This window comes from Hetaerina americana, unplaced genomic scaffold, assembly GCF_022747635.1.
Source record: "Hetaerina americana unplaced genomic scaffold, ioHetAmer1.1.p SCAF_29, whole genome shotgun sequence".
Taxonomy (NCBI): Eukaryota; Metazoa; Arthropoda; class Insecta; order Odonata; family Calopterygidae; genus Hetaerina; species Hetaerina americana.
The window spans coordinates 1,262,020-1,284,669 of record NW_027286863.1 but is presented as its reverse complement, the minus strand read 5'-3'; the positions used below and the strand labels follow the sequence as shown (position 1 = coordinate 1,284,669).

The window sequence follows — 22,650 nt, the reverse complement described above, 5'->3', positions numbered from 1 at the left end:
TCATAAATTGATTTTGGGAGCTCCTTCCTTCTTTGTTTCATTCCTATAAATCTGAATGTGAACGCATCGAAATATGAATGGATGTGCTATTTCATATGCCTTCAAGTTATGGAACAACATAGGTATGGTTTGTGTTTCTGTATGTAAAGGAAGTTAATGATATTTTATATTTTGGGAACAGATTTTTAAATCCCTCTTAACGTGTTTATGTCCAAGGAGTTGACACTGCGCCAAGAAATTGGAGATGTTCGAGGTGAATGCAGAGCTCACGGACATTTGGGAGCTGTTCACATGTCTTTGGGGCATTACACTCATGCAGCAAGGTGCTACCAAGAGCAGCTGGAGAGGGCCCGGGAGCTTGGAGACGTAGCTTCAGAAGCACAGGCCCTGGGTAATCTTGGAATCGCTCGGCTGAATATGGGCAGTCACTCCGAGGCTGCAGCCTTCTTTGAACGGCAGTTAGCTGCCCTCGATTTGGTGGCACCTTCATCGACCACTCTCTTGGATAAGGTAGGCTTATTGGGCATCCCAACTCAAAAGCTTTTCTCGGCTTCAGCAAAAGCTCCCGAGTACATGGAACTTATAGAAGGTAAAATTCCTGTGTGGTGATAATCAAGAATTTTTGATTGTGCAGGGTCGTGCTTATGGTAACCTTGGAGATTGTCACGATGCACTGGGTGACCCTGAAGAAGCCATCAAGTGGCATGAACAGCATTTAGCAGCAGCACTGCACCTGAAAAGCCTTAGAGATCAAGAGAGAGCCTATCGTGGGCTGGGACATTCACAGTTGTGTGTTGGAAACCTTCAGCAAGCTCTGGTATTCCTGATTTTATTTGGTACATTTATAAATAATTATGCCCAGGCAAAATTCAGATGTCTTTACATTTGTTGACTTCTATCCCATAGGTCTGTTTTGAGAAAAGGCTTGTTGTGGCTCATGAACTCAACAACTCAGAAGCAAAAGCATCTGCTTATGGAGAGCTTGGCCATATTCACAGTATGCTTGGGAACTACGAGCAAGCAATTTCTTGTTTGGAACACCAGATGGCAATAGCAAGGTAAGATCACAGTTGACATTTTGTGTCAACTCACTAAAAGTAAATATTTATACTCTGGTATTCAATTGTTTCAGGCTGAACTTTGTGAAAGTTCATGTGCATTAACTGAAGAACACAATGTGTATATCCGCTTTTCTTTATTTTTGTACAACTAGTTTCAACGCTTCAGTAAAGCAAGCTTTAAAGCGAACAATCTTTTGTTTAAACCAGTTAATATGGGTGAATAAGGTGACAAATAGTGGAAACTCCCTTATTATGGATTGATTTCACAGAAGATAGCCACCCTCTTTGCTAAGGAAAAATTTCTAATAGCCTTTTACAATACTAACAACTTAAAATCATTCTGGAATACTATGAAAGACAAAGTAGGAAAACAAAATAAAAGTGGCATTTAGAAGTTAACTTGTTAGGACTTTAGCACTAAATACGTAGGCCAAATGGGGAGATCATTAATACCTGGGTGGAGGAACATAAACACTGTTTTAGAAATTATGACTTCAAGCAATCTCACTTTGCCAAGCATCTATGGGAAGAAAATCATGGGAGCGATTTCAACCTGGAACTGATACACCAGGTGGACAAAGGAAGGAAGATAGAGAAGTGGAAAGAGCTGAAAATCTGAAAAAATTTAAAAAGGGATCATTATGGCTAACAATTTATTGTTTGAATACCTCTCACCAATCCGGGAAGTATCCCTTTCCTTCTCGGAAAGACCCAACAACCCTTCCTCCCACTGTAAACCCCCCCAATTTCCTGATGCTTAACACCCCTCTCTCCCTTCCCATCAATGCCGATCGCAACCCCACTTTTATCCTCTCCTTCCCCCACCTCTCTCACGCACCCCCCCTCTTCCTCATGAATGGTATATGAATGGACCGCCACCTAATTAATTTGTGCCTGATGATTACACCTAAGTGTTGAAACTAGTAGTACGAAAATAAAGAACAGTGGAGATATACATTGTGTTCTTCATTTAATGGATTTATACTTTTGACGAAACATGAATTCTCACAGGAAAGAAAATAATAGAGGATGTTATCATAGCATTCTATATTTCTGATTAAATAATGGTTCTTCTAATTCATGTGAAAGTGAAGTTATGAGAAATTCCAATGAGGTGAAAATGGTAAATGCGTGTTACCTCCAGAAAATTAATTCTGTTCCTGGAATGAAATATATACAATTTTCCATTTATTTCACTCATAGCCACCTTATGAATTCATGAAATAATAATGGCAGCCCATGTAGGGTATAAAATGTGAATTTTTCATTATTATCAAATGAAAAATTGAAATATTAGTTAATCTACCGGTCAAGGTAGGTTTTGGATGGGCACAACTGCCAAATAAATAATTTGTGGCCCCTAGCAAAACACAACATCCTACTCTACATCAGGTCCCTCTTCATCTCTGAGTACCTTCTTCCTCCCTTCATCCCGTCCAACATCCCTATCCTGTTCCTTCCCTTTCCTCGTTTGCCCAACATTCTCCCCTCTATTACAGTCTTCGACATCCCACCGCTGATCAATATGCCCTTCATCCATTTTGCCTTCCTCCATAGGATTGCTCCCAACAAACCCCTCTCTTCGCCCACCATACCAAGTACTTCCTCATTTGTTTTCTTCTCTGTCCATTTCACCTTCTCCATTCTTCTCCACACCCACATTTCAAAAGCCTCCAATCTACATCTATCCTCCTGCTTCGGTGACCTCATGTGTCCGCACCTTAAATAACCAAGCCTTTTCTTAATATCCTTACTCAACATCTCTCTCAAGAATTCCTCCTCCTTGTGAAAGTCTCTTTGCCTAGTGCAGTTCTTCCCCTTACTCCTTTACTTAAGTACTACTGGCTCATTAAGGGAAATCCATTGAGGGACATGGAAGTAATTTTGTTGCCACATCATAAGGTGTACTTTTCACCCTTGGCTCTTGCACTGTAAACAATTCTTTTCCTAAATATACCTTAATGAAATGGGGATGCATTTTATAAGCTCATTACTCTTATGTATCAGCCAATATAGCTAGGCCATTATTCAATGAGACTTTATTTTCAAGTGTTTTAATCACCTTGGTATTCGACAGAGAACTGAAGGATGTTACTGGAGAGGGAGAGGCTGCATCTGGATTGGGAAGAGTTTACCAGCAAATGGGAGATCTGACGTCTGCACTCCGCTGCCATCAACTGGATCTGCGGCTGGCTGAAGAAGCCAGTGCTTCCAGTGCTTCCCCACCCTCAGCCGCTGCCGCCAATGCTGCTGCTTCTGTCGGGAGGGCATGCGGGAACCTGGGAGCCGTCAATGAGGCCCTTGGACACTTGGAGGAAGCACTCCACATGCAAGAGAGGCACTTGGGAGCTGCATCCCAGTTGGGGGATCATACTGCTAAGGTGGCAGCACTCAGTAGCTTGGGTGAGTGGGAAGTTTGAATTGGAGCTTTTCCTCAGGAGAAAATTACCACTATAGTTCTGTCTAGTCATGAGAGATTATATTGACAGAGGCATCTCAGCATTTTTCCATTTAAATTCTCTCAGAATATTTCTATGTTTATAAAATTGGGTATAGATCTCCTGCCAGTTGCTAAGCGCCAATATTTATTCTCTGTTGCTGGAGACATAATGAGGGCATTCATATATACATATAATGTTGTATTCTCTGTAAATAATGTATCTTTATTTTCTAGCATTAATTGCTATAGAATTACTATAATGAATATATTTTCCATTTGAGAACATTTTTCATTGAACAGGAAGGGAAAAATGTTGGAGTACATAATCATAAAGTATGCTGTGAGTGAGGTACTCACTCCTATATAGCTGTACTAAATGCTTTATATTTTAATGTTCACTACACAATGATAAAATTAGCACCTCTTTTAGGCATTTTAGCATTAGGTCTGCATGAATTTTGTATCAGTTTCATAACTACATTGGCAAGTATTGTAGTAAATCACAGATAACATGGTAGAAAGTAGTAATTGCAAATTTATGCTGAATTGTAGCACCTATAAATTATCTATTGTTTTGCAGGCCGAATACACCATGCCCTAGGAGATGCTGGGCGTGCTGTAGCGTACTTAGAGCAGGGACTCTGTGCAGCAGAGCAGTTGGGAAATCGGGAAGAAGAGGCAAGAATACGGCATCGGCTTGGATTAGCGTTGTGGGGGCATGGGGACCTTAGCTCAGCCCGTGCTCAACTGGAGGCAGCAGCTGCGTTGCTAGAGACAGTGCGCAGGGAAGAGGCTGTGGCAGCAACAACGGGTGTCAAGCTGCGAGGACTTGGGATGTCTTCACCGTCTTTCAGGGGAAACACAGGCCCCTCTGCAAATCGACACTTGCACCATCGGCAGATTGCAACTTCCAATGCTCCTCAGCCATCTTCAATTTCCGACTATAGACTTGCTCTCTTTGATCTTCAAACGGCATCGTACCAAGCACTACAGGTTGGTATATAATTGCAAAGTGTGACAGACATATTCATCAATCTAAGCACTTATTCTGCATAATGAAATTGCAATGGTAATTCATTATCAGCTGCTTTACCATTTTTATAGATAAAGCCAACATGTTAAACTCATTCTTCCACAGTGTTTTCAACAAATGCTCCCAGAATATACCAGAGAACCTTCCGAAAACATTTCTGCAGCCAATGCAAGCAATCGACTTTTCGACCCGTGGAATAGAGTTACTCCTTAAAAACATCGACCCCAACAAATCTCCGGGACCTGATAGGATACCGGCTCGCGTGCATAAAGAACTGTCGTCTGAAATTACCCCTTATCTTAATATTATACAAAAGATATCATTAGCAGAAGAAAGCGTGCCTAGCGGCTGGAAGACACCCATATTTAAAAATGGAGACCGAGAGGACCCCAGTAATTATAGGCCAATATTGCTCACCCCCATCTCCTGTAAGATTCTTGAGCACATCATTGTTAGTTCCATAATGAGGTACCTTGATAGCCAAGATTTATTGATTAATAACCAACTCGGGTTCCGTAAAGGTAGATCCTACAAAACTCAACTCGCACTCTTTGTTCATGATATAATGCATTCCGGTGAAAGTAATATTCCAGTTGATGCGATATTCCTAGATTTTAAAAAAGCTTTTCATAAAGTCCCTCATTGCAAGTTACTCGCGAAGTTGGAAAGTTATGGATTACACGGGAGTATTATATGCTGGATTACACAATTTTTAAAAAATCGTGTTCAAACAGTCGTCCTGGACGGCGTATCATCCGATGCTGTTAAGGTCACGTCGGGTGTACCACAGGGAAGTGTCATAGGCCCCCTCTTGTTTCTTATTTACATAAATGACCTCAGCACCGTGGTTAATAGCAGGCTCCGTCTTTTTGCTGACGATGCGGTGATATATGGGGACATTCGAAGTCGCGATGACAGAGTCACGTTAGCTAACGACCTAAATGCAATTCAGACTTGGTGTGATACATGGCAATTGGAATTAAATTTGAAAAAATGCATAGTAATACATTTTTGGGAAAGGAGTAATTCCCTCCCATTTAGTTACAAAGTGAAACAAGCAGAAATCACGAGGGTAGATTCCTTTAAATGCTTGGGTGTAACAATTACTCACGATCTGTCCTGGGGAAAGCACATACAAGTAATGTGCAGTCGTGTTAATAAAAAATTGGGATTTGTATAAAGAGTGCTGGGTAAATGTGACGAAAAAGTGAAGGAACGAAGTTTTCTTGCCCTAGTCAAGCCCCACCTAGAGTATGCTGCCAGTACATGTGATCCTCAAGAGATAAATTTAATTTCGGAATTGGAACGAGTTCAGCGGAGGGGGGCTAGATTTGTCTAACATTGCTATGACCAACGCAGTAGCGTAACTACTTTGCTAGAAAATTTAGGCTGGGATTCCCTTACACAGCGGCGTTTACAATATAGATCAAACTTATTAAAAACATTTAAAGATGGGTCCTTTTCCGATGACATCAAGAACCCCAACGTATTACGGGCGGAGGGATCACGAATATAAGATTAGAGAGATAGACTGAAAGACTGACAGATTTAAATGATCATTTTTTCCAAGAACAATAAGAGACCAGAATGCTTGTAATCGAAATCCCCCAGGAGCCGGCTCGACATAATAAGTATTAACCTACAAGGTAGCGACTGCGCATGGTTATACTAGTATATTTATATTTTTTTGCCCCCACCTTTCCCCATCCATTCGAAAAACCCTAACCCCCTCATCCCTTACCCTTTCCTCCTTTCCCTAACCCTTTCCCCCTGCCACACACCTTTTTGGTGGCTTGGAGGATATTGATGTAGTAGAGTAGTAGATAGCTGAAATATCCACGTCAGTGCTAATGTGGTGAATGTTATTACTTTCACTTAAGATTTGATTTCAGGAAAAGATTGCTTTGCAAATTCTATATCTGTTGATTATATTTTCTAAGTAGACATTTATTTCAGAAAATTCTATGCAGAAAAGACTGGAGATTTTTGAAACTTTTGTGAATCTGCAGGAAATAGTTTCTTTAGAATGATAGAGTTTAATTATTCTTTCCAAAAATCTTTCTATTCATCTTTTCTTTATGAAACTCTTTGGTATGGATTTTATCCACTACATACAAAACTTATGTAGAATTTTGTGAACCAGAATGTATGTCATTTTGTCCACTGTGTCATGTCTCCATTTGTCATACAGAGGGTTCTGGTGGCCCTGGGTCATCCCGAGGAGGCGCTGTTAGTTGCGGAAAGGGCACGCATCAGAGCTCTTTCAGATCTACATCTAGAAAGGCAAGGCTCAGGAGAAGAGAGAGCAGCTGCTCCTTCAAGCAGGACAATGTGTCCTAATTCTGTGGAACAATTGGTGGACTTAGTCAACCGGCAAAGAGCATCAGTGCTCTATTTCAGCTTGGCTGCTGGTTATCTTTATGCATGGTTCATTGTACCCACCAAAGGTTGGTAATAAATCTTTGACCATAAGTACCAAAATTTGAAACAAATCTAAGTTTTGCGAAATTTTGTGATAAATTTCATTTGGTTTTAAATACCGGAAGTAAAATTTTAATAAAGTTGCAATCCTTGGGAGTTCACTATTCTGTTCCATTGCTATCTATAGAGTTTTTCACTGATGATATCCAAATGCTTTTAATTATTTTCACAGGCATCGTCCGCTTCAATGAGATTGCATTAAACGATGCTGATGGGGCAAGGGAAGGAGAAGAAGAGGATGATGACAATGAAGGTGAATCCGGTAGCAGGAGTAATGTGGAAACTAACGTAGGCAGTGGCACGAAAAATATTCTAGACCACTACATACAAAGTGTCAGAGATACGTTGCGGATGGAGCTCCAAGCTTATGGGAACCAAAATAGGTTTGTGGAAATCAGTATAGGACACATAAAGTGAGCAGTTATCCTCTCTCCATTTCATTTGCAAAAATTGATGTCATGTAAATTTTTCCAGAAGTTCTGGTGGTGTTGGTGGTGGGGGCGATGTGGATGGAGAACTGTCTGATCCATGGTCACAGCATCTTGAAGAACTAGGTGACCGGCTGAACCAGGATGGTGACAGGACAGGATTTTTACGGATGGTTAATCGAAATCACTTGTTCAATTCCAGTAATTACAGCTTGAGCAGTTTATTTAGGTAATTGCTTTAAATGTCTTTGAATTCACACATTTTCATCATATGTGTACTCCTGAAATTAGTATTTTTAGTCCAATGAATGAAATACAGAATGGAAAAAACTCTAGTAAAAGTATAAATTCATTGTTCCACTGAAATGAATTCCCTTTGGAAGAGTAATGAGGCCTCAAAATCTGTAATCATGAACTTATGCATGTTTTCAAAGATGTTGAAGTGAAGTTACTTTCCTAGTAATGATTTCTTCAGAATTTGCTGCCACCATCATATATGGTCCAATGGTAGAAAATAATTAATGGGAATTCTACTTTTGGCAGGAGCATATAGTTCATGTCATAATCCTGGAACTATGGTGGCTGAACTTGAACTTATTAATTATTATCAAATTGATGATTTACATAAAATTTATGGGTTTCCTAAATAGGTGATACCTTTAAATAACTGACAGTACTGATTGCATCTCATCCTAACAGTCTTGGCAGTGTTAGTGGAAGCGTTGCAAGTGGACCAACCACCAGTCGACCTGGAAGCACACGTTCCAGAAGGCGAGCAGCACCCTTACCCCATCCTCACCACCATCATCAAGGTGCACACCATTCGGGCCCCACACAGCAGTATCACCAACACTGGCAAGGACCAGCCTGCCTGACGGCACTCTATAGGCTCCTTGTTGGGCCTTTTGAGGATGTCTTACCAATTGGTGGGCGCCGAGAATTGCTTTTGGTTCTCGAAGGAGATCTCTACCTTGTTCCTTTCCCTGTGCTCAGGGCTGGAGGTGGAATTGGTTCCAATTCCTCGTCATCCATGTCGGCTATTATGTGTGGGGAGTATCTGTGTGAGCGCTTCAGCCTCATTGTGGTCCCATCTCTGACGTCTCTTTATAGAGGACCAAAGGGCCCCAGAAATTCTGGAGCAATGGTGCAAGGTAATTATGATGAATCAGTGTTGATGCTAGTGAACCATTCTAATTTAGAGAGTAAATTTTGGGAGACGGCATGTGTCTGGAATGCTAAATAGAATAAAATTACCATGGAAGGAAATTGATACGTGTCAATTTGAATACTTGTGGGAAAACAAAAGACTGCATAATATTTTTAATTAAATCCTAAGGGTAAAGGGATAAGGGTTCTTCATTCTTCACTAATGAAGTCTAGTCAGTCCACTGATGACATCTCTGTGAAACTTTAATGTCCAAGTGTTTTCACAAAGTCGAAAATGAGAGTTCACATTACCAAACGTCTCCAATTGTTGTTCCCATGCTTAATTTATATTGGCACCTTCAACCTTGCTACTGATCAACCAAAGAATCTCATGAAGGAAAAGATTTGAATATATTATTTCTACTGACAGAGCTTACTTGCATTAGCACTGTCCTTAGGTGTTTGATGCGTGGAATTGCTGCATCAAAACACTTAATACCCAAATTCTTTGGCCCATTCATACGAGATTCCAATTCACTCTTGCTTTTTTTAATTTATCTGCAATTTCTTATTGATAAATTATTCAATTTATATTTTATTAGTGGAAATTAATTTATCTTTCTCCATTTCCTCTCTGTAAAATCGTCACTTAAAGCTGTTAGCTGTATTTTAACATGTTTGGGCATCATGAAAAATTCATATTTTTTCAATTGTTTATGTATAATAATCTCGCATGAGCTAAAATTAGTGTCTCTCCTTATGATTTAAATTATTATCATCAATTAATTTTCACTCACAAAGGTGGTTACGGCTGGCATTATTACCAGTAGTTGTCATGTTCTGAAACTATTAATTGTCCCAGTGTTCTCTTGACCTTTTTATTGCTTAACAAGATCCACAACTCATCCATTTTTAATGACTTGGCATATCCAGCAGGTGTCAGCAATAACTTGGAAATTCCTGATACGTCCGGAGGATCCCAAAGCAATGAGCCACTGTCTGCATTAGTGGTTGGCAATCCAAGGTTGCCACCTTGTGCCACTGAGCAGTGGGGATGGGGTGATCTCCCAAGTGCCAGAACTGAGGCTGCAACTGTGGCAGAGATGCTGAGAGCATCACCATCTCGACGATGTCTGCTTTTGTGTGGATCGGAAGCTACCAAAGAATCAGTTTTACGTGCTGCTCCAAGGGCAGAATGCATCCATCTGGCAGCTCACGTGTCATGGGAATTGTCGGCAATTGTGGTAGCCCCTCCACCACCCCAGAGCATTTCAACGGGGGGGTCTGTGGGGCAGGAGGAGGGAAGTGGGGGCATGACTGCCGGTGGAGGAAGTGCTCAATTCAAGAATGCCTTGGGGCAGTCGCAGGTGGTCAAGCGCTTCTATCCGCCACCTGTTGACGTACCCCAAGTGCCTGTGCAGGATGATGAAAGCTCTGAGGTGGGTATCTCAATGTTGGTCATCGGTGGTCCAAAGTGTGCAAGTTCTGAGTGTATATCCTTGGTGGAGTTTTTCTTTCCTCTCCTTAATGAGGCAGCCCCATTATTTTTCTAATGACTGAATGAGTAATATTAATTCATCCTTTAATGTTGAGAAAAAGAATGAGTTTAAATTTAAGACTCTTCAAATGGAGATGTTGGATGAAAAAAATGATCTCAAATGCTTCTTTGATTGTTTACCAAAATAACCAAGTTGAGAAGTCTCAGAGAGTGTAAATAAAAGAGGTTTTTGTGGGTGTAAACTCATAAGGGAGGGAATTATTGGAAAGTAATGGTATTGAAAGTTGTTAAATGGGGAAGAACTATCATTTTGAATGGTTTAGAGGGAACTAAAAGGAAACTGAAGGAAAACTGCCTTCAATTTCATTATTAGGCATAATGCTGAAAGTAGACACTCATTTTGAGTCCAGCATGCATTAGGAAATTTTCTTGATTTTTCCTAAAAAATCAAACTATAAGATATTCATTCCACTCATATGTGATAAATTATGTGTAAACTTATTATCACTGGGTTCATAGAGAATGCACACATTTTATAATTGCAGTAGTGCTTATTTTTCTAGTTGCTGGATAAACACTTTCATTTCCATCTTTTGTCTCCCTGTGCTCTTTATTTACCACGCTATGTATCAAATCCTGTGCAAGGATTCACTGCAAATGCTCTGTCAAATCAGTGCTGGTCAGTGGTGTTTATGTTGCATATAATTAGACTAAAATTGACTAAATTATGATAGAAAGAAGCACTCAGCTATTCCTTCACAAATTCATGAAAGAGAGGTGGATTAAAAATCGTTTTTGTTATACAATCTCTTCATGTCGATCTGAAAAATAGAGGGTCCGTACAATAAATATCGGCACTTCTTCGCTGTAGCCTCAACGGAGGATGGGGGTCCGACCGGTCGGCTCGGTAGAGGGGTCCTCCACCACTCTGGCGCACTTTAGTTGATTCGCTTCCAGGCATGCATTGAGACAGGGTGTATTTCTATGACGTGTGATTGTTCGTGGCGTCATCCTGCCAGCACGGAGTGCATTGTTGAGCAATGCTACGCTGTAAAATTTTGCGTTTAACTCGGGAAATCCGCACCAGAGATCCTTGAACTCATTAAACAGGCTTATGGGCATGATGCCTTAATTCGCATAAGAGTTTTTGATTGGCACAAAATGTTCAAGGAAGGCCGGGAGCTCATTGAAGACGAGCACCAAAGCGGACATCCATCCGGACGACTGCTCGAACAGATGCCGAGGTGGCCAAAGTGAAAAAGGTTTTTGGCTCTAACAGGCATTTAACTATCGCTCATATCAGTGAGGAGACTGGTCTTTCAGTCAGAACTGCCCACAGCATTGTAACAGAGGATCTTGCGATGAGGAAAGTGTGCCCAAAGCTGGAGCCGAAAGTCTTGAGTGAGGAACAAAAGCTGTCGCGGGTAGAAATTCTGGACTGCATCCAAGAAGATGAAGGTTTTCTCGATAATGTCCACCTGAATTTTTCTTGTTTCCACAAATAAAAAGGGAGCTCAAAGAATATCGGTTTGACTCCATCGAGGTGGTTGAAACAGCGACGACGAAGGCTCTCAACAGTATTCTGGAAACCGACTTCCAGTGGGCTTTTGACGAGTGGCAGGCTTGCCAAACTAAGTGTATCGATGCAAGAAGCATGTATTTTGAAGATTATTAAGTAATTGTAATGATAACTGCAATAAATTTTGATTTTTGGAACCAGTCCCAATACTAATTGTACGGACCCTGTAGCAACACAATTATGTTATTCCTAAGCAGATTATTTATTTGCAATAAATTCTGACATTTTATATTAGTGTAAGCTTTTTATGCCTCAGTACTTCATTTTTGGTCCACTCCTCTTAAGCTAACATTTGCCATTCAATTACAGCAATTGGAATCGAATGTTGTCCTTGCTTCTCACAGGTATCATCATCTTTGGATCTCCCATCTCTGTCTGAGTTTCTCCTGACAGCAGCTGATCTTCTCTCGCTACGCCTCTCCGCAAGACTTGTTGTCATCGGTTCATGGCACGGGCGCAGTAGTTTGTCAAGTGCCAATGGAAGCAGTGGGAACCTCCGGTCAGGGGGTTGGCCATCAGCTGATGGGGTTGTGGCCCTCACCAGGGCTTTACTGGCTGCTGGTGCAGCTTGTGTTTTGGTCTCTCTCTGGCCAGTCCCTGAAATGCCAGCTAGAATCCTACTGAGAGCATTTTATTCAGCTTTACTGCAGGTACGCCACAATAAAGTAAATCCAAAGGTTGACATTTAATTCCGTGGTCTAAATAGCATAAAATATCGAAGAAATGTAATTGTATCCATTTTTAAAGTTAATGAGAATTTATTTTTTAAAGAGTGTTAATGTTGAACATACTCTCCATTTTTCGTTTGAAAGATTTGTTTCAACTTGTTCTGAAAATCAGGCTCCGTCAGCGGAAGCTGTTTCAAAGCTGCTTATTTGTGTTCAGCTATTCTCATCACTCGTTAATTTCTCTCTTCCTTGATTGAAGGGCTCTCGGGCAAGTCAAGCATTAGCTGAAGCCATGCAAACAGTTCAGCATACCAAGCACTTTGCCCATCCAGCGAATTGGGCTGGTTTCCTGTTAGTTGGATCAGATATCCGCCTCTCCAACAAGGTTGCCCTCTTAGGAAAAGCCCTTTGTGAGCTGTTGAAACAACCAGAGCAATGTCGTGATGCTTTGCGTGTGACCCTCCACCTAGTAAGTATCCCTTCCTGTTTTACTGTTCTGATTATAAGGTATGAAAATAGAAATTTGATTTAGATTTCTGATGAATGCATTTTCTGCTCATTGTTTTCAATGTGATTTCAATCTAAACTACGATAGGGCGTCAGCTATCATATGCATTAAAGTCACTAGATTCCTATATGTAATGCTTACTAATTTTTTTTCAGGTGGAGAAATCCTTGCAAAGGATTCATAGAGGGCAGAAAAATGCCATGTACACCACACAGAAGAGTATTGAGAATAAGGTCAGCGGAGCCACTGGTGGCACTGGGCCGAATGGCTGGAGGGAACTTCTTATGTCTGTAGGATTCCGGTTTGAACCAGCTGCCAATGGTATTCCTTCATCAGTCTTCTTCCCTCAAAGTGATCCCGATGAAAGGTTGACACAGTGCAGTGCAAGTTTGCAAGCTTTGTTAGGTAGGTAGTAAATAGTTACCTTCCATGAACCTACTAATAGTCTTAAGGGAACATAAATTTGCATCTGATAAACATTTGTAACGAAGCAGTTTTCCATAGTAGTCTCTGAGAATGTGACACTAAGGAAACTATTTCATTTCATTGAGTGTTCTTTCATCATTGCAAAGCTTGAATGTTAATGTTGGGAATGACACTGTATTTAAATACAGTTATTTTTAAAATTTCCTTTCTATTTCTTTTCTAAAATGTGTGTTCACCAGTGCATATTTGATTTAATTAGTGAAATGAAAAAAATCTTTGAGTGATTCATCTTTTGATATTTAAAATGCTGTAGGTGATAATTTACAGTTTGTTTTATTAATTGATTGTTTTATCTCTTTCAATATGTTGCCTTTGTATTTACATTTGTCTATTTGTACCTCACCCACTACACTTATAATAACAACATTTCCACACAATCAGCTAATGTTGTGTTTATACCCATGTAAATAAATTCGAAGGTGTTAATGCAAGTTAAATCTCTATGCAAAAAATTTCAGGATTGTCAACAACGACATTGTGTGCATTGTCGAAGTTGACCTCAAATGCAGAAGCAGCTGATGATATTATAGGAGTTATTAGACAGGCCATTGGGCAGCTCAGTATGAAGAATTTAGAGGTTGAAAGTATAGAAATTCCAATTGACATGAAATTGTGGCAAGTTCCAGGTTGTCACGAGCTTTTAGCCTCTTTAGGTATTTATAATTTTCTCATTATTCTTCTTAAGAAATAATTTAATTTTTATGTTACGTCTCACTGGAATACTTCTCCAATATCTTAATAATATTTCTACTATATTTAATTTTATAACTTCTCTAATGCTTCTTCCCTTCTATACCTATTCTGTATAGTATACAGTATATCCTTTATGCTATATGCTACACTTCTCTTTATTACCTTTCTGATACAAAAACACACAATTCTATGCATTTGTTTTTATCAGGATTTGACCTCATGGAAGTTGGCCAAGATGAAGTAACTTTGAGGACAGGAAAGCAAGCAAATAGGAGGAGTATACAATTTGTTCTTCAAGCTCTGCTGGCTCTTTTTGGTAAATATATTATCTCGCCCATTAAACTGTATATGTTGTTGAATTTACACCCTTGCATAACTATGTACATATTTTCAATGATTTAATGTTTGGTTTATCAAGGGCCATAACCCATAGAAGAGCAAGAAGAGAGAAAAATGGATTTAGGGTTCAATTCCCTGTCATGATCTTGAGAATTAATTTCATTAGAATTGTCCAAAGGACCAAAATAAAAATTCTGCAATTTAAATTTGATTTGTAGCTATATAAATTTATTAAAAATCATATTGATATTACATTGTTACAATGATATAAACTGATCTTTCAGCCAAAATATTTTCACCCTGGGTTGCATTTTCTCAAATTGAAAGAATGTGTTCCTCCTAGGAATGTAAAGTCATTTAGACTTCGGAAATTTTTTGCAGAAAGAGTTATAAGCGTCCCATTTTATGCTGGAAATTATTTCTACTCTACTCAATTGTTCCTTTCCGACACTTTTCAGACACCCAAGAAGCTCCAAACAGCCTCAGCTTGGACTCATACAGTTCACTGGAGAGCCTGGAGTCAGCTGGTGCAGTGGGCGAAGAGGATGAAGACAATGAAGATGATGATGATGTCGGAAGATGTGTACCCCCTCCACCTCCACCACCGGCACCATTCTCTGTGGTACCACCTTCAAACAACCGTCGGACAGCACCCACTCCACTGCTCCTGGGACGCTCTGGGGCTTTCACTAACTACGTGCGTCGCAGGGGGGAGCCTGATGGGCGCACAGCATGCCCCACTGACGCCATGGCAAGGAGAGATAGCAAGTCCGAGGAGAGCAGCAACATGCCCATCGTGGATCAGTCAAGCCAGTGCAGCGTGGCACTCACCCTGGCGCACCAGACAAGGATACGAAGTCTTTACAGTGCGTCTCGTGGGGGTATGGATACAGCAGGGGGCATCGTGGTCCCATCCTCCCACAGGCCCGACTCATCCAGCAGCGCAAGCAGCTCGACAACGGCCACAGACTGGGAGAGTGGACATGCGACGGTCAGACGCAGCCAGCAACAGCAGCAGCAGTGCATCCAGCAGCCGTCCCTCCCTCCCTCATCCTCATCTGCATTCCCCAACTCAAGTGCACCCCAGCCTCCAGTGACCCTGCCTCCCCCCGGCCCTGCTGCTTCGGTTGCGGCACAGCTCCTGTATGATGGTGGCAGCCGAGGGGCCTTTGAGCCCCATCCCTCCTCGCCAGCTCCGGACTTCCCATCCTCCTATCGCCACCACCACCACCCTCCCCCTCCCCCCCCACCCACTCACGTCAAGTCCATATACACCACGAGCTGCAACCATGCGATGAAGGTCCGTGGCTCCTCTGGCGTCGGAGGGAGCAACACACCGGATAGGTTGAGTGTCAGGACAGAGGTTGGACCCACGAGGAGTGGTCTTTATGGGCTGAGTAGGTCAATGCCAAACGACGATGCTGACTCGGCCATTGCCCGACTGCAGCCCGGGGTAAGGACGGGATTGGCCAGGGTGCACACGTACTTCGGGGAGGGAGATGCCGAGGAAGAGGATGGAGAAGTTACCGGTGCTGGGAACGCTGGCTCATCGAGGGTATCGTCCGATGTGACCACGGCCCACCATGGTTCCAGTGGGGGTAGTGCTGGCGGGAACGGCAACAGCATACAGGATCACATCATAGCGACACAACTTAGACGACTGAACCGTGAGATGACTCCTATTTCAGATGTGTACCATGAAAGAAATCTTGGACTGGGTCTAGCACCTCCTCTGTCGACTCTCTTGATGGGTAACGTCAGTGGAGAGGGTGTGAGTGCGAGTTCAGCCCCCGGGGGAATACAAATTGGGGCTGATGCCCTCGCTCTGGCCGCGGCCGATGAGGCATTGGCAGGACTTGATGAGCTGACTCTCCTGGGGCCAGAGGTGACAAAGAATGGTAAACTCGAGCCCCGTACGACTAGTGTTTCAGGGGCACCTCTGGTCAAGGGTGGATCCTCGAGTCTTAAGCTTGGTACGTCTGGGACATGGCTTGGCCTCCACCTTCACCATTCTGTGGAGGGAGAGGACTGTGGGGCTCAAGTTCATGACAGCAAAAGTTCTCCCTCGGGTAGCGAGCTCAGTCGTCGGGATGAAGGAGATGGACGGTCCATAGCCGATTCGCAGTGCAGTGCAGGGAGTTTTAAGGCTTCCCCTTCCTACTTTTCCACCCAGGCCCCTGCAACCTCGCTGCTGTCTCATCTGCATCAGTCGTCATCAAAGTCAAGCCATCGTGTGGTGGAAAGCAATGGAGTTATTGAGTGTGATGAGGGAAAATGTGGTAACCTTGGGAGGTCCTCAAACAGTCACCACGGTGTAGTCGTGCCTTCGTTTGGGCCAACCTCCACTTAGTTCAGGACGTGTGGATTAATGAAAAGCATGTATGTGATTAATTCTGAAATGTGTATAAAACATGTTTTCAGGCTACTAGTGAAATTAGAAAAAACGAACTAGGTGAAATTGAACTCATAAATTATCTTACAACTAAATTAATACAAAAATCTATCTTTTTTTATAAATAAATCCAGACCACAGTTTGCATGAGATTATGTTAGAATGATATTATGAAACTTTGTGAAGAAAATTTTACTTTCAGGTGTTGAGCTAATTCACTCTCCCATGAGCTTTGAGAAAATTTTACATATTGTACTAGTTGGAGAGTGTTTAGGGGAATTTTTATTGGAAATGAAATACATTTATTTGTAAATATTATTGTAAAAACTGACTAATGAAATAATACAAACAATTTTTGATTTTTAATTTTCTCTACTAATATTCTCCTGTTATTGCACATTCCATATTTGGGTCTCCCCGGCATGCAGAGTCCTTCTCTACCACTTTCTTTGCATTTCTGTCCTGCCAATCAGATCCTAAATGGTGTCAAACCTCAAAATATTGGTGGGAGGCATAGATTCCCCTTTTGACTCACTTGTTCCTGTAATGAAGTCACACCTAAGCATTCTTTGTGTGGATGGAGCCTGAGTACATGCTCTGTAACACTGTATAAAAGCTAGGAGTAGTTTTTTTTAAATAGGCAGACTTATGGCTTGTTTTCACAAAAATAGAACAGCTTACTGTCACTGTATTCAGCACCAAGGCTGGTACTAATAACAAAAGTCTAGGCTTCATCTCATACTAAGTCCTATGGAATATGAAATGCACACGTGTGTTTGGGTGAGAGAGGGGCCACTTTTATTTCCTATTTTCACTCACGCTTTCCATCCACAGTCAGGTAGTGAGTGCATTACACTGCTTAAATTCTGGTTGGTACATCGCAGAGTTTTTCAGATTTGAATCCAGGATACTAATATCAGTTGGCAAATGCCTCAGCCTCCTACCCATCTGGATATCATGCTATCTGGTGCAGTCTGAAGGGAGTCTTTAAAGGGCTGAGGAAGGAAGGAGGTAGTTATGCATACAAGAGCACCACCAGTGCAGTGTTGAAGGGAGGGCTGCATTTATTTACTTGTTTAGTATTAATCTGAAAACAGCCTTTTTGGCCTTTACATCATAATTTTAAATCATGAAAATAACTGCAGAGGAAAATTCAAACAACCAAGCCCTAGATGGAGGAGAACTCACCTTGGCAGAAATTGAATCCATGGCCTTTGGGTTCGCAGGTGGACTGGGGTCAGCAAATGTTTATTTTATATGAATCAGAAACCTGAAAATGATCGAGTAAAGACCAATGAACCCAAATATCTTCTTAAGTTGCACTCACTTAAAATCTTTTCAGCATCAGGAGTTGTCTATTATGGTTAATATTATGTTAAATGAAATTCATCTCTTAATTTATTTATGGTAATTATTTCATTTTGATTTAACTGCAGGCCTATGTGGATCACCCTCAAATTACATAACACCAATTTGTCTTTTTTACCCCTCCACCCCCTTTCGAAAGATCATCTCGTAAGATGTGATACTTTAATTCCCACTTATATGTATATCTATGATCTATCAACTTTTTCCATAAAAAGTAGAACTTTCTTCGCAGCCAACTTTTTCTACAAAATGTATGTAAATTTAACAAAAGTATTTTTTTTATAATTGATGGTGTTTGATTTCATGCTTGTACTCTAAAACTTCATAATATTAGAAGATTATATTATTATTATTATTGTTTTTCTGCCACTTAAGGTAGGTTTTGAATGGACAGACTATGACAGGCCTGAAATCCCACACCACATTAAGCCATTTTGTAATTCCACCTTCTTCCTTCCTTCCTTCATTTTGACGGACACGCCTATTCTATTCCTACCTCTTCCTGACTTGCCCCTCTTGTTCTCCCCTTTATCACACGTCTTCAACATACCATGGCCAAACAAAAGGCTCCGCATCCACCTCCTTTTGCCTGCCTCCTTTGGGTTTCTCCGAATGATCTCCTCTCCTCCCCCACTTGCTCCTTTGTTTTCATTCCTATCCATATCACCTTTTCTCCTTTAAGACCAAGGAGGCACTCAGTCTACAATAGATAATCCAAGAGAAAAGGAACACCCGTCATAAAAGTTAGTAACATTAAAATATTGACAATGAGACTAAATTACATCTGAAATTACGAGGTCAACAATTTCTGAGACCACTTATGGATTTTGTGGAATTTATTGATAATATGTGTTACCGTGCATACTACCTTGATCAAAAAGTTCCCGAAATAACCACCGTGTGGCGCTCCCATCGTTCCGATTTGAGTTCTGTTTTTTTTGTTAAATTGGTACATCTGTTGTTGATATTCCCTTTAAATCTTAGTGTCATAACTTGACATTTGCAAAAGTTACGTAGCCAAGAGTACATCTATCTCTGTGTGTGTTGGCGATTTTTTACAATTTCAGAAATGGATTTAAATTTGCAACAACGAACTTGTATTAAATTTTGCGTAAAAAACGGATTTAGTGGCGCACGGACGTTGGAAATGTTGGAAAAGTGTTTCGGCAACGATTCTCTAAAAAAAAACGGTCGTTTACCAGTGGCACGAGCGGTTCAGAAGTGGTCGTGAGTCAATCGAAGATGATGAACGCAGTGGCAGACCATCGACATCGAAAGTCGGTGAAAAAATTGATAAAGTAAAAGAAATGTTGGTCAATAACCGCAAATTAACCATCAGAGAAATAGCGGAGGACTTGAACATTGCCTATGGATCCGCCCAAGACATTGTGGTTAATGATTTGGGTTTCCGTCGTGTAGCAGCAAAGTTGGTGCCAAAAGACCTCAATTTCATGCAAAAAAGAGACCGTGTTGACGTCGCAAAAGACATGATTTGCGAGGCTGAATCCGATCCCACATTCATCAAAAGGATCATTACTGGAGACGAGACGTGGGTTTATGAGTACGACACGCAATCCAGACATCAGGCAAGTGAATGGCGTTCACCAAATGAGCCGAGACCAAAAAAACCACGTCGTTTTCAGTCAAAAAAGAAGGCAATGCTGACGGTTTTCATGGATTACAACGGTGTAGTGCATCATGAATTTTTGCCAGAAGGCCAGACAGTAAACAAAGAGTATTATTTGGGCGTTATGAGACGTTTGCGTGAAGCAATTCGCCGAAAGAGACCAGAAATGTGGGCAGAAAACTCGTGGATTTTGCACCATGATAACGCACCGTCGCACAGTGCTATCATTATTCGTAATTTTTTGACGAAAAATGCAACAAATACCATCCAACAGCCACCGAATTCACCTGATTTGGCTCCCTGTGACTTCTTTCTGTTCAATCGAGTTAAAAAACCATTACGGGGAACGCGTTTTAGCAGCCGAGAGGAAGTAATGGAAAAATCGCAGGAAGCACTGATGGACATACCGAAAACCGAATATAAAAAATGTTTCGAGGATTGGATCAAGCGCTGGCATAAGTGTGTTGCAGTCGATGGGGATTAGTTTGAAGGGGACAATATAGATTTAGATGAATAAACTTGTATTTTTAATTTTCTGAATAAATTCCGGGAAATTTTTGATCAAGGTAGTATACCCAAATTAAATGTAATATGTGAACTGTAAGGCTTATGTGAACATAGGGAGACCAATTTTACAGTACTATTTGATAGTATGGGATTAACACATAGAAGATCAAATCATAAAACTGGAGAAAGTCTAAAGAAGGCAGTTGGATATGTATTGGGAAGATATAGGATGATGGAGAGGCAATCTTACAAGTACAGGACTGGGAGTCTTCATGAATAAGGAGACAAAAAGATGACTCGGTAGAATGGCCCACATTCCAAAGGGAGAAAGAGCATGTGGAGAAATGAGGGAGGAGCGAGAAAATCAGATTTCATGGGGAGAAATGATGCAAGGTGATGTCATTCACGAGGGCTATTTTTTGAAAAATGTTATGCTTCAATGAAGTAATCATAAGGTGGAAATCTACTTGCTAAGCTTTGAGACTTTTCAAACAATGTTACTAATTTAAAGAAAACATTTTAAATCCTTGTAATTAATTGTTATTACCTCAGACTCATATTTGTTCTTTTTTGTTTCCTGTTGGCACATTTTATCTTTATAGTAGTATAAGGTGTTGGCTCCTATTTATGGCCTCTGCAAGCTAAATGCTTTTTGTGTCTAATTTAATTTGCATAAGTATTAGTTTATAACTACCTATGATAAAGCCAGCTTGTAACATTTGTTATAATAATAATGAACCCCTGTGAGCGTAAAAACAACTGCTGTAGGCTTCTCTTAAATGAATAATTGAATACTTGCATTTAAATACAAATACAAGGTACTATTCCTCCGATGCCTATTGGTGCGATGCGTTATGGCATCATTTGATACAAGAGCTAAAAATAGATTTTAGGGGGTGTATATCTCCTAAAATTATTCCTATATTTAAACAAGAAATGGAAAGGGGAAATATAGATGTTTTAGGTGTATGCAAGGTGAGATAAAAGGATAGTGGGGATTACCGAAGTGATAATCATAGAATAACATACAGAGGTGGGAACAAGAGCCAACAAGGGTTGGCCATAGTATTAAATAATGAGGCAGAAAGAAGCGTAGTCAACATAGAGCAGGTAACGGATAGATTATTACTAGTAGAGATAAAAGCAGAACCGACGAACTTGGTTATTATTCAGGTATACATGCCACCGAGCAACCATTTAGAGGAAGAGGTCGATAGGATATACGATCAATTAGAGGACATAATTTCGTGTGTTCCCGCAGGGAAACATTTGATAGTGATGGGGGATTGGAATGCGACGGTAGGCGAAGGGAGAGATGGTGATAAGGTGGGGGACTACGGTTTAGGCACGAGGAATGACCGAGGGGAGAAAGTACTTGGGTTCTGCACGAGACGGGCTAGTCATCACCAATCCTTGGTTTAGACACCACAAAAGACGTAGGTATACATGGAAAATGCCAGGTGACCCAGAAAGTTATCAGCTAGATTATATTCTGGTTAGACACAGGTTTAGGAACAGTGTGATTAATTCGCACAGCTTCCCGGGAGCGGATGCGGACTCAGACCACAATTTAGTTGTTATGAAATGTAGCGTCCGTTTCAAAAAGATAAGGCAGGGGTGGCTGGGAAATGGAATGCGTTAAATGGAATGACCAGGAAGGTTGTACCTGTAGGTTGTAAAGTAAGCCATGGAGGACGGTAAAGAGCTGGGTACCATTTAAGAAAAATGGCAATGTATATAGAAAGGGATATCAAAAGCCACAAAAGACACTAGGAACCGTTAATGGAAAAATGACCAGGAAACCATAGGACACAGACGAGATGATTACAAAGATGGATGAGAGGAGGAAATGAAAGAACGTAAACACAGAGTTAGGCAAAATGAAGTACGAAGAGTTAAATAATAAATTAAGGCGGGCAACAAATAAAGCAAAGGAAGCATGTTGCAAGACGCAGTGCGAGGATATGGAAAGTTTGCAGAGGAAGGGTGAAATTGGTGCGCTGTACAGCAAAGCTAAATCTTTGTAGGGAAGTAAGAAGGGAAGATATTTTTCCGCCTGTAACAGAGGATAGATTTGTAGCCCTCTTGTGCGTTGGCGAAGCTCGCGGAATTCAGACCTGCGCTAGGAACGGGATTGGCTGTTCGAGCGAAATTGTATTAGTGGAATCTATTGGAGTACCGCCGTTATCCATTGCATTGTCAAAGGTAAAGAGTCAGATGGCTGAAGGCGAAGAAGTGCGAGTCGTTCAAAGCGAGAGTGATTTATCCGTTCTGCCGAGCATTGCTTCAGTGTCATCTGAAGGCACCGTCCCCATATTACTTTGTGTCATTCGTAGCAGCGAGCAAATATTAAAAAGGGGCTATGCAGTCGAGGGGGTGCCATTCCGGGTGGAAGT

At 41.1% G+C, this 22,650-nt stretch overlaps 1 protein-coding gene across 1 annotated transcript in view; it reads left to right on the top strand.

Moving 5' to 3' along the window:
• The window catches only part of LOC139689937 (tetratricopeptide repeat protein 28), a gene marked incomplete at its 5' end in the record, with an annotated part of 28,182 nt that extends 11,078 nt beyond the window's left edge, over positions 1-17,104 (top strand). Inside the window, 16 exons of the mRNA XM_071587086.1 lie at positions 217-510; positions 635-817; positions 907-1,058; positions 3,139-3,464; positions 4,082-4,494; positions 6,726-6,981; positions 7,188-7,398; positions 7,490-7,672; positions 8,143-8,594; positions 9,526-10,028; positions 12,011-12,316; positions 12,594-12,803; positions 12,998-13,247; positions 13,787-13,981; positions 14,230-14,337; positions 14,819-17,104. Of these exons, the coding sequence (XP_071443187.1) occupies positions 217-510; positions 635-817; positions 907-1,058; positions 3,139-3,464; positions 4,082-4,494; positions 6,726-6,981; positions 7,188-7,398; positions 7,490-7,672; positions 8,143-8,594; positions 9,526-10,028; positions 12,011-12,316; positions 12,594-12,803; positions 12,998-13,247; positions 13,787-13,981; positions 14,230-14,337; positions 14,819-16,710 (5,934 nt within the window). The remainder of the gene's footprint in view (positions 1-216; positions 511-634; positions 818-906; positions 1,059-3,138; positions 3,465-4,081; positions 4,495-6,725; positions 6,982-7,187; positions 7,399-7,489; positions 7,673-8,142; positions 8,595-9,525; positions 10,029-12,010; positions 12,317-12,593; positions 12,804-12,997; positions 13,248-13,786; positions 13,982-14,229; positions 14,338-14,818) is intronic.
• Between the last annotated feature and the right edge of the window lie 5,546 nt (positions 17,105-22,650).